Source organism: Sphaerodactylus townsendi, linkage group LG02 (assembly GCF_021028975.2).
Source record: "Sphaerodactylus townsendi isolate TG3544 linkage group LG02, MPM_Stown_v2.3, whole genome shotgun sequence".
NCBI lineage: Eukaryota > Metazoa > Chordata > Lepidosauria > Squamata > Sphaerodactylidae > Sphaerodactylus > Sphaerodactylus townsendi.
The window spans coordinates 89,691,564-89,711,491 of NC_059426.1; the positions used below are offsets into that span (position 1 = coordinate 89,691,564).

The 19,928-nt window shown below is 38.1% G+C and overlaps 1 protein-coding gene across 3 annotated transcripts in view; it reads left to right on the forward strand.

The window, feature by feature from the left end:
- AMPD3 (adenosine monophosphate deaminase 3) overlaps window positions 1-19,023 on the forward strand; it is a 43,389-nt gene extending 24,366 nt beyond the window's left edge. For all 3 annotated transcript variants that reach the window (XM_048486662.1, XM_048486661.1, XM_048486660.1), the window contains exons 10-15: window positions 1,707-1,833; window positions 3,818-3,981; window positions 5,909-6,029; window positions 10,116-10,289; window positions 12,616-12,726; window positions 13,630-19,023. In XM_048486662.1, the coding sequence (XP_048342619.1) occupies window positions 1,707-1,833; window positions 3,818-3,981; window positions 5,909-6,029; window positions 10,116-10,289; window positions 12,616-12,726; window positions 13,630-13,806 (874 nt within the window). In that variant the 3' untranslated portion in view covers window positions 13,807-19,023. The remainder of the gene's footprint in view (window positions 1-1,706; window positions 1,834-3,817; window positions 3,982-5,908; window positions 6,030-10,115; window positions 10,290-12,615; window positions 12,727-13,629) is intronic.
- The last annotated feature ends 905 nt before the right edge of the window (window positions 19,024-19,928 follow it).

A 19,928-nucleotide genomic window follows, 5' to 3' on the forward strand; every position in this document is an offset into this window, starting at 1 on the left:
CCTTTTCCTGCTTCAAGTGGTTCAGCCACAATACACTGGGGCTGGATGGGGTTAAGACCAGGGAAGCTTCTGTCCCCAGTGTCTTTCTAGTCTGCGCCACTTGGAGCAATAAAAATTTGGGTACGGGGGGATTGTGGGGTTGGCTGCAAGGTAGGGGTGGGGGGTGACGGGAGCTTGGCAGTGTTGGGGGACAGGGGGGTTTGACAGCGGAGGCTGGGTGCCATTTTGTGACAGTACGTCACTACTTGGAAACTTTCAATTTGTATAAAATAGCATAGCAAGCTCGTGTCTAGGATCAGCCCCTCAGAACACGCAACTCCAGTCCTGCGTTAACTGCACTTGCTACCTTTTTGCTTCCAGACCTAATTTAACAGTGATTATTACCTTTAAATAGCCTAGGGCTCTCATACTTATAAGACTTCTTCTCCCAGTACATTGCCTTGGACCAGGTATGTTCTTCAGACAGCTGTTTCTTTAAGGTTCCCTTGCTGAGGTCTGTCTGTACAATTTTATGATGGGTTCAGCCCTTTGGCATGGCCTGCTATTATTTGGCACCTTTTAGGAACATATAAAAGAACATTTTATGCCAGAAAGTAACTTGTGGAAGATAAATTATTTCAGTCAATATTTATTTATTTTATTTATTATTAAACTTGTATACTGCCCTTATGTACATTCTAATTTCCCTTTTTAAATTCTTGATGTTTCATATCTGGAGTTCTTTTCAATGTGTAATTTGTGCATTTTAATCTTGTTGTAATTTTGCTAATTGGACTGTTATTTGTATCCTTGCAACTTGGTTGCTGCATTGAAGCCACATTGAGCATGAAGAGATAAGGCAGGATAGAAATGTTTTCTATAAATAAATAGATTAAACACCAAACTGTTTATTTATTTGCAATCCAAGAGCACACAGAACTGTTCACTTGATTGACAAAGGAAAACCCAATTTATGTCTGATAGATCTGTGCCTTCCCTACTGTTATCTCCTCCATCTTGTCTGGATTAAGTTTCAGTTTGTTTACTACCAGCTATTTTTTTGTAACAGTGATGTTAGCACAAATTCAGCTCAGGGAGGGGAAGGGAAGATATAGGAGGACTCAGCAGAATGTCTTCAGGGTCTGTAGCTTACAGTAAAAATTGTGTACAGAGGGAGGGACTGTTACCCTAGCCACCTCTCCCCCTATTGCTTTCTAAGACCTTTCTGGTCTGCAGAGGGGTTGTTGGTAGTCCTGGGCCCCAGGGATATTTGACTGGCAATGTCATGGACCAGGACTTTTTCAGCCCTGGTCTAGTGGAATGCTCTTCCTGGTGACATCCAGGCCCTGTGGTGTCTGTCTCATTTCCATAGGATCTGTAAAACAGAGCTGTTCTGCCAGGCCATTTCTGCCGGGCCAGCTGGGCATCCCTTCTACTAAATCTCATCTGGCCCCATCTGGATATGACATGTGCATCTGTTTTTATGTCCCCAGATATACTTTTATGCCATCTGTTTGTAATCTGTTTTTAAAGTGTTTTTAAAGTTTATAATGTTATTTTTATACTTATTTATTGTATTGAACAAGATTGTTCTATTTATTGTACTGTAGCATATTGTTTTATTGCTTTTATCTGTAAGCCACCCTGAGTCCTCCTGGGAGAATTGGCAGGATACAAACAAACAAACAAACAAACAAATTGACTTAAGACTGTTTTGTTTCCTTCAGTGATATATTTAGGTCAAAAAATATTCTCCCTAGTTTTGGGAAGATGTTGGAAAATATATTCTTGCCACTCTTTGAAGCAACTATCAATCCCTTGGATCATAAAGAGCTGCATCTTTTCCTTAAATATGTGAGTACATGAATACAAACCCTTATAAAATTTGAAATGTGTCTGTCTGTCCAGCCAGCAAAGCAAGTTTCTGCTGTTAAAGCTACAAAGATGAACTTGAAGAAATGAAGATAATGCCTAATGAAATCTTATAAGCCAGAGAGAAGGCTGAGCAGGATTTTCAGTTTTTCTTTTAAATGTAATTTTATTGGATTTTTGTCCCATCCTTTCCTGACTGAGTCAGGCTCAGGGCAGATAACAGTATAAAAGGAGCAATTAAAATATAGTTAAAATTTCATCAATTAAAATACCCACCGGCACTCCAATTAGTTCATTTAGTTCAATTTCTTGAGATGACCCTCCAAGGAGGGAGGAACATAAAGAAGAAGTAAAAAACAAAGAAATCAGAACCAAAACAGCTAAATGAATACAAAATAAGCATAAGTAAAAATAGATATAACTTGCTGCCTCAACCATGGGCATGGCAGAACATCTCTGTCTTACAGGCTCTTTGAAATTATGGTGACTCCTGCAGGGCATGGGTCTCAGTTGCCAGAGAGTTCCACCAGGTCAGGCCCAGGGCAAAAGAAGCTCCAGATCTGGTTGAGGACAACTGGACACTTCTAGGGTCAGGGACCACCAGAAGATTGTTCCTAGTGGAATGTAAAGCTTTCTGGGGATTGCATTGGGAGAGGTGATCCTTCAGGTATGACAGTACCAGACCACTAGCGCTTTAAAGATTAACACCAAAATCTTGAACCTTGAATGAAATGGGCACAAGGTAAACCAACAAGCTTCCAAGCCAAAGTGGATATCAGAATCTGGGTTTCCTAGATCTTATATATCGTCTCTAAATTCAGGTTTTAACTAATACCTGATTACCCCTGCGTCATTTTGTTGTCATTCACTACTCAGCTTACAAGTATATTTCCTCTCCAGATACCAGACCTCTGTCTGCCATATTCTGCTTGTTTTATTCAATAGTTACTAATTTATACTTTCGTTGAGTGTTTAGGTTTGCCTACAGACCAACAGAAAACTGTTCTGTTCCTTTATTGGAGTCTTAATATATAGAAATAGGCAGCTGAAACTTTTCATGGCATGTGGGCAAATATAACATCACTTGGTAAATATCATTTCAAGAAGCCTCAATTAAAGGAATAGAATATTTTTCTGCAGGCCTATTGGCAAATGTATATGTTGTGATGGGATCCTAACATCCCAGTTGTGGACAAAGATAGAGAAGTGGATTTTAACACTAGCATGAAGTTAAATCTCTGTGGCGGGAGAAAATGACTCCATCTACTGGCAAAAAGTTTTAATGCTTAATGTTGCTGGTCTACTGCCTGCATTGGAGTGATTTGGACAGTTTGGCTCATTAACAGAATAAGAGCATTGTGGGCCTTGTTCTTACATTTGCCAAGTGAAAAAAGACAAAAAAAGATGGTGGTGGTTGTGGCCTCAGATGCAGCTGGGGTAATGACTGGCCACCCAGGACTTTTAGCAAAACCTGGTCATGTATACTTTCACTATTGGTCTCTTCTGTCTCAATATTGCTGATATGATACTGTAATTCCTCCCATACCTCAACAGCAACATGAAGTTTGATGCCATCATGTAAGGAGGCTTCTGTAATCCTGAAAGTAGTGGCAGGGAGGGGTCAAGGATAAAGTGGAAGAGCGCTGCCCCTCCCCACAGATCCAGAACTTGCTTCTTTCCCAGAGTACTTTAAACAGAGCCCTGTAGGTGTCTGCATTCTAGTGGTCTGCATTCTATTACTATTCTATTATTTTCAATTTCTATAAATAATGTAGTTATACCAAACAGTTTGTCATCATTGGTTATAATATCCTCCCTTTCCATTCCAGTTAAGGGGGAAGGGTTGAACTGATAGATGAATATCTGTTGGACTTCAATATGGTTTTCCAGTGATACCAGTCTTATATTTTATCTACCCATTCTGAAGCTTATTCATAAAACTACAATGTTTTTCTTGGATTCTCAGGTGACGGGTTTTGATAGTGTGGATGATGAATCCAAACATAGCGACCACATGTTCTCTGAAAAGAGCCCCAATCCTGAGGTTTGGACTAGTGAAAAAAATCCTCCATACAGTTATTACTTGTATTACATGTATGCAAACATCATGGTTCTCAACAATCTTAGAAAGTAAGTAGTAGGATATGTATTTTAATGTCACTGCAGATTTGGTATAAAAGTGTGATATTCAAAATGAAGTATGGCCGAATTAAACTAATGTGTCACGATAAATATAACTGTATATAAGGTCTCTTTTCTACTTTTCTGTTCCCCTTTTAACTTCTGAGACTGTTTAAGCAGTCACCCTGGCTCAACAGAAGGAAGTGTGTGTATAAACAATGAGGTGGGTTAAAAGCTCCAATCCAATAGCACACCTTGATGGCTGGCTAGAGTTTCTGCTACAGTCTTGATCATCTGCTGGAGGTCAGAGGATCAGAAGAAGCTGGACCTGACTCTTTTGTCTTTGCCATCGGATGTTAGTATTGTTGTAGAATCTCTAACTGAGAGTGGACACATGCAATCCCAGCTCTTGGATTTGGCTTTTTAGTATGGGGAAATTGTATGTGCATTGTTTGTATATACAGCTCTTGTTATTGGAGCAGAGAAAATGTTTTTTAGAGAATTATATTTATCTGCTCATTTAAAAATTTATACCCAGCCTTTACTCAACTCATTTACTTCATTTCTGTTCTCACTTTCTCCTCCATTGGGAACCCCAAAAGGTTTACATTATTCTCCTCATGTCCATTTTATCTTCACAACAAACCCATGATATAGGGTAGCTGGAAGTGTGTGATTGGCTCAAGGTCACCCACCAAGCCTCCAAAGCAGATTTCAACCTGAATATGATATTCCAGTATGATATTCGGTCATAGTATGATATTCTAATCACTGAATTACACTGGTTTCCAGGGGTGGGTTGCCTCCCAGCATCTGGCAGCCTGTTCCACCCCCGTCCTTGTCTCAGTATATTTATAGATATACCATTTTTGGCCTGGTAAAATGTGTAGCATATTCACTTTTCTGTATGCACATCAAATAAAATCAAAGCAAAGTATTTTCCCAGACAGTGTTTGGAAGGGATGGAAGTGAAGTAAACTCTTCCTCTTTCTCCCTTTTGCTACTTCACCATGTATTTTGCTAATTGGGTGGAATCAGAATCCAATCCTAGCTGCTCCCTCAGCTGTGAATCAGCTTTTGACCAATAGGCAGCTGTTCAAGTTGCTTGATAAAATCTGAGTAGTCCCTTGTCTGCCAAACAGGTTTGCTGAGAAATTCACAGTATCCCTAATATGTCTCCCCCTCTATCTTTTTCAAAAACATTTTCTTGTTATCTATGTTTACCTTTCCCCTTAAGAAAATGAAGCTGAGTAAACTGGTATTTTATTTAAAGCTGATATACTGATTTCTCAGCTAAATTGATTAATGTAGGAATGGGTTTTTTTATTTTTGTTTTTTATTTTTTGCCATCAAGTCACAGCTTGATGTAGAGTTTTCAAGGCAAGAGATGTTCAGAGGTGGTTTGCCAGTGCCTGCCTCCATATCATACCCTTGGTTTTCCTTGGAAGTCTCTCATCCAAATACTTGGATGGGTCAAGGCTGAGAGTGACTCAAGGTAACCCCACGAGTTTCCATGGCAGAGTGGGGATTTGAATCTGGGTTTCCCAGATCCTAGTCTGACACATGACTATACGATGCTGGCTCTCACAGTAATAAATAGGAAACAGGAACATTCAACAGACAGGCTTTCTTCCCTATGTTATGTTTATCAAGTGTTTGCTGTATAGCCAGGTTCATGCCATATTACCACTCAGGGAAAGTTACTCTTGTTGTTCCACAGAAATGATCATTAATCCACTGCTTGAGTCACTTTGTAATCTAGTGTACATCAGGACCACCCTGTGCCACACTATAGTCAATGCCTCTGATGTCTGTTGCTTGCCTCCTAAGGGCTATTGTGAGTTTAGATTTTTAAAGAGTTCATATAATTACCCAGTCACTGCAAAGGAGGGTTGCACCCATAAATACTTTTTAATCTTTAAAATAATTTCTGCAGGGAACGAGGTATGAGCACATTTCTGTTTCGGCCTCATTGTGGAGAAGCTGGGTCTATCACTCATTTGGTATCAGCCTTTCTAACTGCAGACAACATTTCCCATGGATTACTCTTGAAGAAGGTACTGCACTTTGTCATTCCCAGAACATAGAAAATGAAAGTGTAAGATAGGGAAGGCAACAGAATAATAGAAGATATGCAAAATGCAGATGATCTTGAGTTTTGCGCTATAGGCAGAGAAAAGTGGGCTATGTTCTGTATACCACATAGATTATCATAAGACTCATTTGCACAACTGTATCTTTATATGGGAAGATTCTATAAATAGCTCAACAAGCATATGAAACACAATCCAGCCACAATTAAATTAATTACAGTTACAGTATCATGGACATTTCTTAAGAACAGTACAGTGGGATTTACTTCTCAGAATTTTAAAACATTTATTTAGTTGCAGATATTTCCTTTTAGAAAGATCAATATTCAGAAAAACAAAAACATTATAAAAATGATATAAAATAATCTAGAAGAGTAGCTTCTAAAAGTTAAATGTTGTAGTTGTTAGCTATTGATCTCTGAATTCAGATTCTGAATTCTTCAGCCTTCATTCAAACTATGATCTGTAGAAGAAGAAAATGGAAAAAAATGAGAACAGAGGGGAAGTTATTGTGTCAACAGACTAAGCAGCCAGTTGAGAAATGTAACTGTTTCTTTGTGGCAATATAGTCGTCATCAAAGTACTCTACAAAGTTATCCCACATGCTGTGACTTTTATTTAGTTCTTTCAGATGAATGCTCTTGGGATTCCAATTTGAATATATACTCTTGAGGGAATATATATAACACTGAGCTGCATGTCCCCATCATTTCAGTTGAATAGTTAAGGACATGCTCTACAGTTTAAATCTGGGGACTTCAAAGTTTTTGAACACTGGATTGTGTACTTTGTTCCAAAAACTGGTGGCAAATATGAGTCAATGTAATTTGAATACTTAGATGAATAAATACATTGCTGCTTTTCCATTGTTGTGGGATATCAGTGCCTTTACTTACCACAGAGTTTTGCTGTAAGAGTATTGCATTTTTTCAACCTTTAAATAGCAGTTTCCTGTTTCTCTGTATCTTTTGGTTGTTATCATTAACATATTGCTGAAGTTCCTTCCTGAAGTTCAGGTCATATCTCAAACAATGCACATTCTGTTAATTAGCTCAGTTCCATATACAATGTCCTAGCAGCAAAATATGTTCAAAGATTTCAGTTTCCTTGTAAAATGTGGATATTATATCTCAGTGAAGCAAGGTATCCTGAAATAGGTTACACATCCCTACTCCCTCTGCAGGAAGACAACACATATGGGTATCAATACAAAAAGCTGCAGGATCTGTCTCTCTCTCTAGAAGAAGAAGTGAATCTCCAATAATTTTGGAGATTTAAGGACTTTAGAAAAAGAAGAGTTGGATTTCCCCCATTCTCTCCAATAGGAGACTCAAAGGGGCTTACAAACTCCTTTCCTTTTCCTCTCACAACAAACACCCTGTGAGGTAGTTGGGGCTGAGAGAGTTCAGAAGAACTGTGAGTAGCCCAAGGTCAGCTGGTGTGAGTTGGAGTGTACAGGCTAATCTGAATTCCCCAGATAAGCCTCTACAGCTCAGGCGGCAGAGCGGGGAATCAAACCCAGTTCCTGCAGATTAGAGTACACCTGCTCTTAACCACTATGCCACTGCTCTAGCTAGATTGCTAAAACTTGGGATTTGTTGGCATCCTCATAGCACCATCACCTGTAGAGTATTTTTACCTGTTGCAGTTGCTCTTTTTTTTTCATCAGGACAGCATCCTACAGCACAGTAACAATCACATTTTCCTCTGTAAAATGGAGGTACTCATCTCCTTTCTATGGTGGACACAAAGGGACAACTTTATAAAGGAAACTCCCTTTCTGGGTACCCCTCCCCCCAGTTTAAAACAACTACAGTTACCAACCTATCAGACTGGAGAGCCCATTGCCAACATCAAATGGCTCAGAGCAAATGGAGCCACTCCGAAATTAGACACACAAAGTTATTGGGGAGTCAGAGACATCAGACTGGTACTTCCTGAATAAAGGGAGTTCATTAGCTAGTGCTTCCTGAGAGTATGACAGCCAAGGCTCATATCAATTGGCAAGGATATAAGCACTTGGACCCCTCCTCCTGCTAAGGGCTGTCACTAAAGCACGGGAAAACTGACGTAAGGAGAAGACATTTCTCCCCACAAAATGGAGGCCTCTCAGAGAGTTTTGGAGGCCTCTCAGAGAGTTTTGGAATCCATTTAGTGTGTCAAGCCTGAACAGCAAAGGTGGTTGGCTGTTGAACTTTTTCCCTGACCCAAAGGTATGCCTGGCTGGACAGTCTCCTGGACATCCCTTCAAGAATTGCAATTGTAATCCATCCTTGAAACCCTGTCCAGCTTCCTCCCTGTTTCTCTTAGTCAGAACTTGTATGCTTTGTTTGTGTATGTTCATTGCTTTAAATATTTTTTATTGTTTTACTATTTGTATTCTTCAATAAAATCAATTTTAATATTACAACCAAATTTGAGAGTTTTCAACCAAGACTTTTCTGGCATAGATCTCCTTTACCACCTCTTGCTGTCTGTCTCCAATTAATTTCCCCCACCCCAGTGTCTACTTAGGGTAACAGAAAGACAACAACCCATTCCTTACAGGAGAAAATTAATTTCTGCTTTCAAGAAGTAGGGAGCCACTCAGCCTCCCTATAAGTACAATAAATAGCAACCTAAAAGCTTATGGGCTAAACCATAAAAACATTGACCTGGGCAAGCAAACTGTAAACCTGAGATTTTTTAAATGGGTAGTGACCTGGCTCCTAGACATCCCAGTTCTGTGCTTCTTTGACCTTTCAGCCAGTCATAAGGTAACCAGATTACTTTCCCAATTCCAGGCCAAGAAAACAGCAATGCAGAATGGGCTCATAGCTCAATGATGTCAGGGGCTACTATATGTGTTGTGAATGATACCCTTGATTACGAGGTTTTAAGACAGGACTCTCATGGAGGTGACAAAAGTTATTTTCATATCCCTGCTCTGATCAGAATGACTGTAGTGATGGAATTTGGTCTTGGTGTTAATCAGACCTTCCTAAATTATCTCTCTAACTCCTGACATTATCATTCAGGGCCTTCTTCATCCAAACCCAATCTGGCTCCATCTTTCCACCTGAAGATGAAAGGTGGGCCCTGGAAAGGCCTAGAAGAAGGGATTCTGGGAGGGGAACCACTAACTATTCAAAGGATGCTGTTTTCCTCTTTAAAAAAAGGGAATTCACGTCTGCTTGAAGCTTTGCAAGCATGAGCTGGGGGGCCACCTTCTAGCTGGAAGTGGAATCACTTCAAAAAGCATTTGTATGGCCCTTTCTGTGGAGCTAGTATGGGGCATAACAAATTTCAGGATACCTTCTATTTCAGTGGTGAGGAAAAAAAACATGATAGGGCTAACATTTCATTCATTTTTACTCTTTTTTTCTGTGTTCAATCAATCAAATGGTTACATATGTCCCTGAAAGCCAACTGCAGTCCTCAGGTTACCACTCACTGGCTGTTACCCCATTCAAGGTAGCCCACGTGGCATCTACCTCAGCCTATGCTTTTTCTGTAGTAGCTGCTGTCAAACGGAACAGCATCTCTGGGGATGTTAGGAGCTGGTATCTCTTCAGATGTTTCTAGGAGCCATTGTGATATTGTTTTATTTCCTAGGGGTTTTAAGGGTTTGTAAGCGATAGGCTTTTTGGACAGAGGTGGGTTTCTTTGGTTTTCTATTCAGTTTTTAAATTTAGAATTGTAAGTTGCCTTGAGCTGTAAGGGAAAAGTAGCGTGTAAAAGTTTTAAGCCCTACGTACAAATGTAACTGTCAAAAGACATAGTGCATTTCCCACTTTAAGTACAATCAAATAATTTGTTTCTTTCCCAAGCCTGAACTCTTCATTTCATATTTTTTTTAAATGCCAGTAGTATTTAGTTTATAGAACAGATAATGTTTAAAATGTTCAAAGAAACTGCACATGGATAATGTGCAGGGGGAAAAGAAGGGTTGAAACATTCCCAGAAAAGAATGACTGAAGCTGAATGGTTTCCATTTTCTGTAGTTGATTATTTCTTTTCCTGTTATCTCTTGGTGTCAATGAATAATGCCTCTCTGTTATTTTTGCACAGAGTCCAGTTCTCCAGTATCTTTATTATCTTGCACAAATCCCCATTGCCATGTCTCCTCTTAGCAACAACAGCCTGTTCCTGGAGTATTCAAAAAATCCATTACGGGAGTTTCTACACAAGGGTCTCTGTGTTTCTCTGTCTACAGATGACCCTATGCAATTCCACTACACAAAGGTAATAAAATAAAAGCAGTTTGAGGCTAACTTTATTCAAAATGTAATGAATTAATATTTTTTCAGTCAACTTTAATTAAACAGAACAATTGCAAGTGTGTTTATTCAGAAGACTGTCTCACTATCTTTAGTGAGGCTTCTTTGCGATTGGGGTCATAGTGCTGGTCAGCAGCTATAAATGGTTTAAAATCTAAACACTACTTTTTTTACTGTGTCTTGATGTCTCTTTATAGGGATGGGCATATGTAGCACAGAGAAATTGGCAAATACTAAATAAAGCATTTCGGTGTAGTCTTTCAATCTTTGTTAGACAATCTCAGCTGTATTTTAAGAATTGACAAAAGCAACTTTCTAGCCCCCATGGTTGCAAAGATTAATATACATTTGTGACAGTCCAAATTGCCAAGTTTCTTGGCAGTTCTTATCCACCTGTTGGATTGTTCAGGAAGCATTGTACAGCTGTTTTTATTGTTTTTTTTTATTTAGGAGTAAATTGTTTTTATTTAGGTGTAAATTAATACTTTTACTTGGTTAGTAAATCTTTTTATCAGACAGCCAGTTTGGGGTGGTGGTTAGAGTGGCAGATTACAATCTGGGAGACCTAAATTCAAAACTCTGCTCCGTCATGGAAGTGTGCTAGGGGACTGTGTGTCAATCATACATACTCAGCCTAGTGTACCTTAAAGAATAAGATGGAGGGGAATTATATAAATTAGTTTGAATCCTTGTTGGGGAGAAAGGTGAGATATTAATGAACAAAATACATTGTTACACAAGTCTTATTTTTCTTGGTGACTTTGTGTCCATAAACGGACATCTCACATAAATGGCAGGTCCCATACTAGATTGATTTCCTGCTCTGATTAAGGTATTGATGATCTGTTGATGGAGGATACTACAATACCTTCTTTGTTATGGTTGGATGGCTATCTGTTGAGTTTTAGAGGACTTTTGGCAGTGCTGGGATTCTGCCAAAGTGGTGCGAACCTGCTGAATCCCACCACTGACTTTTGGGCAGTTTTCTGTGGTGTGACTGCTACTCATCTTGAAGTCTTGGTCAATCCAGTTCCCAGATGGTTGTCTTTGCTGCGAGAGATACAGGTAAATTTTCCTGGACCTCTCAATAGAATAATAGTATCTTTCTGTATCAGAATGGGTGTCAAGAGTTCTGTACTTTGGTTAGTTTAGTCTTATCTGTCTGATTGGTCATAGATGGTGATAAGGGATTGCTGCTCAGTCCCAGGATATTCATGTTATAAGGTCCTTCAGCTCTCAGTGATTTGGAGTGGCTTTTAGTGTAGTGGTGGCACATAACTCTGTTAGTCAGGTGATCTTTCAGAAGCTGTCTGGAGGCAGCAATAGATTGGATGAAGACCAGTATAGTGAAGTTCTACTCAGACAAGCCTGAAACACTGTTGCTTGTCAATAGTGCTAATCAGAATAAGAAGTCAACTTGCTCTGGATGGTGTTGCATCTGTGCCGAAAGAAAAAAAAGAATAGCTTGGGGTACTATTACATTTTTGCTGTAGGTAGACAGGTAATTTGTGGCACAAAGTGATTTTTGTCAACTTTTGTTAATTTTGCAGTTGTAGCCCCACCTGTGAAAGGGAAATATGGCGATAGTTATCTACGCTCTAGTCATTATCAGGCCTGATGCACTTCATATGAGGCAGCCTATAAGGAATGTTTGGAAAAGCAGGTAGTATGGAATAAAACAGCAAGGTTTGCTAACTGATGCATCTCTGTGAGAACATATTTCATCTGTCATGAAGGATCACACTGGCTACCAGTTCATTTCTGAGCATATTTTCTGAGATCCTGCTGATTGTCATTCTATTTATTCAAGTGACATAAGTGATGATAATGGCAGGGTGTTCTTTCCTGTGGTTACACTTCACTAGGAGAATTCTTCCCCTTTCACAATAACCCTGATGTGACATTTCAGGTGCCAGGTTAAAATATTCTTATTCTGACTTCTAATGACTAGGGTATAAGGAGAGCAGTATTGCTTGTGTTTTGTTACTGAATCATTTATTTATATGCTGCTTGTATTTATTTGTTCAACACATTTTTATGTTGCCTTTGCACCCAAATAGGGTGTCCAAGGAGGCAAACCTGAAAATATTTGAACATTAAAGCAGCATTTAAAATAACAAAGTTAAATAAAACATGTAATAGAAATGTTACTACTAGTTTTAATAGTTTTATTATTGCTTCTTTTTTGTTCATTTACTTATAATTTGAATACTAACTGATCTTATTCTAGTATATCACCACAAGAACTATCTAGATTGCAAATGATAATAATATTTTTAATATATTTGAAGGAGGCCCTTATGGAAGAATATGCCATAGCAGCTCAAGTGTGGAAGCTGAGCACTTGCGACCTGTGTGAGATAGCAAGGAACAGTGTACTACAAAGTGGTTTGTCAGATAAGGTAAATTTAGTTTACTGAAAGAATTGTCATGTTCTTTTCATGTGTGTGCTTACAACAAAAAACTGGGGCCCCTCCTTTTAAAAAAAATAAATTTCAGGAACCAGATAGATAAATTTTACTATCAAAATTAATTCTGGAACTGGAGTTCATTGAAAGGGCCAAAGACAGCTACTAAAATATTATCTTGTTCTTTACTTGGAAGTGAGAGCCGCTGGGTTCAATGGGACTTTACAGAAATGCAGAGGAAGATAAGTGATTGACTAGTCTGTGGATGGGGGGAAAGAAGAGCCACTTTACACGTCATTTATCTCACAAAATAGTCTCACCTGGCATTTCCCATGGACATCTCTCTTCATATGTTCAGTTAATCAAGTTCAGCAACAATTGGATTTTTTCCCTGAACCCTTAAATCTTCCATTTATAGTGTGATTTGTATGGGATTAGCTCCATGTGGTGAACAGTTCTTTAGAAAAGTTTCTTATACGTAGGCAGCTTCTTTGAGGTACCATTTTAAGGCAGTCTTCATGCAAAAACAAAGTGAACAGTCTTTTAAGAATGCAGCACTAGAACTGACATGTCAGCATTCTCCAAAACTGTTCCTAGTGTAGGTCTGTGCTAACACTAGTATACAGTTTGTTTGAGGAAGACTTGGAATTCTGTTTCTGCTGATGTCACTGTGGCCACTGTAGTGTTACTTACATTTATTCCAGCCTGCAGACGTTGTATCATTTTCCAGAACCACCACTGTTACTAGAATGATTCCGACTATAGCTTTACCTGTTTGCCATTTTTTCCAAAGCAGTAAGGTGGTTCTTTCCTGACTAACTACTAATTTGTGTTTTTATTTGCTTTTAAAAATCCAAGCCAGTCTGAATTGATTTTTTCTATCTGTTCTCTCCTTAGGAAAAACAGAAATTTTTAGGTGTAAATTATTGCCATGAAGGGCCTGAAGGAAATGACATTCGAAAAACAAATGTTGCACAGATTCGGATGGCTTTCAGGTATGAGACCTTGTGCAACGAGCTGAGTTTCTTATCAGATGCAGTGAAGACAGAAGAGATTACTGTACTCTCAAATTAGTCATAGCTCCAAAATCATGACTATATTGCACAACTGCCAGGAGAGAAGTATGAGAACATAAGAGAGAATTTGAGCATCAACTAGAAAGAGAGCTATTTGGTTACCAGAACCCTCAAGTTGCATCAGTTTGTGCATCTGTGCAGCAGATCTAGTTTCTTCTAGCACTCACATAGGTTGGACTGCTCTGTATAGTCTGATTTAGGCTCACAAATCTATTCTTTATGCTGCACATGAGATGTAAAAGTGCACTCTGAATCTAATATTTCAAGTGTTTGCATCTGGGATCTATCACATTCTGCCTGGAAACAAAAAACAACAACATGGAGACAGCGCCTTCTGGTAGCACTCATGCCAAGTCTTAGTGGCAAACAAATGTCTGTGGCACTTTAATCCCTGATTAGATTGTAGAGCAAACAATGTACACAGCAAAAATTGTTGTAATTCTTTTTAGGGAAATAAAAGAGTATGACCAAAGAACTACTACAAGTACATTGTAGAAAAATCTATTCAGCACATTTATCTATATTTTTATCTCTCTCCTGCAAATTTTGTAGTTTTATTAAATATCTTAAGATGGTCTTTCGATGGTCCAGCAAATTCTGAATGTATATTTGTGCTGAATTAGTCTCTTTTGTGGTGATGTTGGGGCGCTTTATCCTAATTGTTTAACTAATACTGTAACAAGACTCAAGGACTGTATTTTGAGGTGATTTTGAATACCTGTAAGTAGCAGTGAAAATGAAGGTACCGTCTCACATTTCTCCTATTTGGTGGCAAGTATTCATGGGTCAGTTCGATTGAGAAGAGTGATTACTGGGGACCTGAGATATTACAAGAGTTTGCTTAAAATATACAAGATGAGCTAAGAATGAGATCAAGCAGGGGAAATTTTGGGTTTATGTTTTTTATGTTATCTATTTTATGTGTTTTATTAATGTTGAAATAAACGATGAAAGGCAACATTAGTACCCAAAAGCACACAGACCAGTTCAAAAACCAGTTCAAAAATTAGACTGTTCCTGTTTATGCACAGATTCAAAAATACCCATCTTCTCTTTCAGATCAGAATCTAAGCTTCTGTTAGCTTCCCTCAGGCAGGCTGGTGTGATGGTCCTAACTGGCCTTGCTTATCTGTTAATCAATATTCATTGTTAACGGCCAATCCATGCCAAAGCAGTACTTGGAATAGTAAGATTGTATGGCTTTTCATATATTTTGAATGTAGTTGACCTTTGTTGACCTAAAGTACAATTTACATAAAAATTGTTTATATACATATTTGTAATTATCAGGAAGTACAGGTTTTTTTCTGGAGTGGATACATTTTGGAATACTGTGTGACAGACCATTTTATTCCCAAAACAAATGAGTAGGTAAAGTGTGTTAACTAGTTTTCCTACATGAACTCCCACCCCACCCCCTGGTCATTTCTTTATGGTATAAACACACTGTTCACACAGAGTACTTTCAAAATGAACCACGCTAACTGCATTTTGTGCACAAAATTAAGTGATGTGTTCTAAAGCTAGTGGTGGCACTTTGGCACCTTGAATTCACATTCCTTAACAAACTTTGTAATAGGGCACTTGTTATCAGCATGTGGTCAAACAAATTTATTCATACAAAAGAAGTCCTATTATCTTGTGTGCATCACCACTCTTCTTGCCTTGGGACAAAATGAATGCTGCATGACTATATTCTGTCCCACTGAAAGATAAAAGGAGATTTGTATATTCACCCACCACTAACTGGACCTTCTTTGCTGTAGAATGTTCTGCTTGAGTCCCAGTGCCTACGTAGTTCAGTGCAACACAGTATAGGATCCAAGCAGAGCACTCTACAACAAAGAAGGTCCAGTTAGTGGTTGGTGAATATACATATTTCCTTTTATCTTTCAGTGGGACCAAGTGCAACTCTTCTTCTTTTTTAAAGAGTTTGAGTGCAGGCATGGGACAGGCTCAGGGATACCTTGTACTTTTGGTTAGAGGACAATGTTTTCAAGTTATGCTTTTTTGAAATCTATGTTTTTCTGTCTTGCATTGATTTAGCAGCAATGACAAATTTTATCATTCAATTTTCCTTCTAGAAGTTTCTGTTTAGTTTTTTTGTTTTCATTTTGCAGCTAACAAACTCTTAGGAAAGGTGATTTCTTCTAGCTCTGCAAATCTAGTTATTTATTTTTTATTAACTTCAGTAAAATATTTATATCTTGCTTTTCCTTGGGCCACAAGGCACCTTAAAAGTAATAATCACTTCGGTTTTAGACCAGTAAAATAAACCCCACTTATCTTCCCAGAAGTCTGCAGTTTATACCCCATTGCCAAGACCCTGCAGTGCCTCCTCAAGATTTTTAATAATGGTGCTTCCCTTACCGCCTCAAGGAGCCTGAGTGAGACTTGCAATTGTTGCAGCCACTTTTGGTTACAACAAAAATCCCCAAAGTCCAAAATAAAGGAAAATGATTTTTCAGTTGCATCCCTGAATAAAAGAATATTTTTGCTAGATTTTGGAGATTGGAAGCAATTTACAGAAGTGAGATTCAGTATTTATACAAGTTCACGAGTTGTAAGAGGTGAATCATTGCTACCTCATTGCAAAAGGTGCATCACTGCTATCTCATTGATGATATCATTTTGTCAACAAACCCATAAACTGTACACTCTGTATTATTATTATTCTGTTATCAAAAGATTCCTTTGTCAGAGATATGGCCTAAGAGCAAAAGAACATCTGTCATTCAGTTTCTAGAAACGTTCTACCAACCCTGGCATATTTTGAATTGCATCCTCCCATTCATGCAATCCACATTTCAAACATAAGAAGGCAGTTTATATTTTTTTTCTGTACAACTATTAAATCATCCCACACAGGCAGTGATATCCTTTTGTTAAAAAAATATGAAGAACCCTGCTGGGCCAAACCAGTAGTTCACCTAGTCCCAGTGGCCAACCAGGTCCTCTGGAGGTCCAAAACCAGGACATAGACGTTTTACTTAGAGGTTTATTATCTCTGAATGTGAAGGTTCCCTTTAGTCACAATTGCTAGAAGCCATGATAGACCTATCTTCAATGAATCTGTCTAATTCTCTTCTAAAGCCATTCTTGTGGTCATCACTACATCCTCTGAGAACAAATTTCAAATTTTAATCACTTGTAGTGATTAAAAGTTCCTTTTTAAAATCTGGAATCTACTGCTCATCAATGTTGTCCCACCTATCTAGTATTGTGGGAGAGGGAGAAAAAGTTCTTTTTGCACTCTCTCTACCCTGTGCATAATTTTATAAGCCTCTATCATGTGCCCCATCAGTTGTCTCCTTTATAAACTGAAAAGTTCCCAACTCTTCAGCCTTTTCTTCATAAGAAGGGTGCTCTAGCCCAATCACTCTTCTTCTGAGCCTTTTCCAGTTCTGTGATGTCCTTTTTGAGATACGATGACCAGAACTGCACACGGTGTTCCAAATGAAATTGCACCATAGATCTATTGGGGTGAAATAATAATATTGGGTGTTTTATTCTCCATACTGATAAACCCCAGCATAGAGGTTATCTTTTTCACTGATGCAGCACATTAGGTCGATGTTCTTAATTGAGCTATCCATTATGACCTAAAGTTTTTCCCCCTCTCAGTTCAGACCCTATGAGCATATACTTGAAATTGGTTTTGTTGTTGCTCAAATGTGCATCACCCTTACACTGAACTATACTGAACTTCATTTGCCACAATGTTGCCGACAAACCCCATTTGTGAGATCTTCCTGGAGTTCTTTACCATTGGCCTGTTTTCACCATCCCAATTTTTTGTGTGTAACCTCAAGCTTAGTCACTGAACTGCTAACCCTCTCTCCCATTCTAAATCTTTTATGAACAAATTAAATAGCATCAGCCCCAGTACTGATTCTTGTGGGACCTCAGTACCTACTTCTCTCTATTGTGGGAATGGAAAAAGCACAGGTTCTGGTTGATGCCAGTTAAAACATTAAACACTACTGCAAAGATCCATAATTATTAGGATTTTTTTAATTATTTGTTTTTATTGTTTGAAATGGATTTGCTTTAAGATGTTAGAAATACTATACTAGGGAATTAGCATATACAGAGAAATCCCTCTCAACATTTTGGTTCTCTGTCATATAGTAGATATAAACATGTTCAGAATGTGTGCACTTTATACTGGCTACATGGTTTTTAACTGGAAATTACATTGTCACTGTTTTGTTAGAAAATATAAACATTTGCTTTCTCATGCTATTTTGACTAAAGTTCTCAGAATTAACTGTATTCTGTATTCATGACCCAATAGAAAGGGCCTTTTCAGACATTTTGGATTTAAAAGGTTTTTTCCCTTCTGTAAGCTTGTCAGAATCAGTCCCTCTGTTGCAGCCCATTAGTGTACACCCAACTTATTAGGCAAATAAACCTGTCACTGTAGCTCAATTACTATAGTGAAAGCACCTTATTTATCTGTAATGCTTGTTCAATTTAAGCGACATTTTTATTTTGAACATGTGTTAAAGTATACTGACACCAATAATTCTCAGCAGCTCCATAGTGTTGTTGTAGACTAGTGGTGAGTATACTGTATCAGAAACATTCATATTTTCTGCTTGAGTACTTTTTATGTGATCATTTAGAAGAAACACGCCTTTTAGTGGCAAAATATTTTAAACATTTCAAAAGCATTAATTAATTTGCTTTCTGTGATTTGGTGAAACTTGAACTCAATGTTGAAAGTAGTGCCTCTTATCGCCATTCCACTATGATATTAAAGAATTATTTCTGTAATGTTAGAGACAGTAACAATAGCTGCTTCAGAGGCATAGAATGGTATCTCTATGGACAACCGTTTAAAAAACTAGCTTTAGTGGGGGTGGGGGTGGGGGAGATAATAAGACCTTTTATCTAGCTGGATTATTTTGAGGCTATAGTCTAATTGCTATCATTTAATGAAAATGTTTTATATTTATGATGTTTTAATATTTCCAACCTTTGAAGAAAAGAGGCAAAAACATACACATTGACTATCTTAAACTCATTGGGCTAATTTTTCTTTTTCCTGATTTAAAATGTATTTCAAAAGCAAATATGAAACTTATCTCCTTATTGAAGGAAAGTTTTTGACTTGAATATGTATGTATTTTTCTGACAAAATATTTGAAAGTATATAGCATGTAAAATCAATAATAAACAATGAGGAATGTTACGTAAAGCAGTTAAAATATCTTCAGAAATACACTGCCTTGATTTCTTTTGCAAACTTAAAATGGACAGCTGAACCCATGGAAATTCACATCTGACTATGAAACTTTTAAATACGAGCAGGCTGTGTTAACATAATGCCAGTGACGTTGTTATAAACTTAGAATCCAAAAGAAAATCTAGCTCAGATGATTGCCATGAAGTTTTGGTAGAATAACAGAAAATGTACAGAAAGTGTACACATAACAGAAAGACCATGAATAGAGCAGGAGCAGGGAGAACTAGATTCATATTCCCTCTCACTAATGAAACAGCATGGCTTTCCCAAGAAATTAGATACATAGAAAGGGTCTCAGCACACACAGGAAGCATGCTAAACATGAACCACCTGGTTATTTGGGCACATCATCCCAGATTCAGGTAATCCCATTCAATTTATAGGCAGTTTTAACTCCATACAGCTGTATAAATTAACTGGATTACAGTTTAAGACTTATTTGCTAACCAGTGGCACCTCGGGTCTAGAACGCTGGTTCTATTTTAAAAAGTGGAGTATTCTTCTGTGTAGGCACTGAAGTTTTGTCAAACCTCGAGTCTGAAAATAATAGAAACTTTAGATTTGTTCTAGTCTTTATTTCACAGCGAAGGGTAAACGTTAGCTAAGAGGAATCTGAAGATTCCTGTTCAAACCCACTGTCTATATTCTCTACTGTCCCCTCCCCAAAGCCAAACTGCTCTACATTCTCCACTATAAGCAGTGGTGGGATTCAGCCTACTCGCACCTATTCGGTAGAACCGGTAGCTAATTTTTTTTGTCTAGTTTGGAGAACCAGTTGTAATCCCACCACTGAGTCCCACCACCAGAAGTTCGGAACCGGCTGTTAAATTATTTGAATCCCACCACTGACTATAAGCCTGGGAACAGTT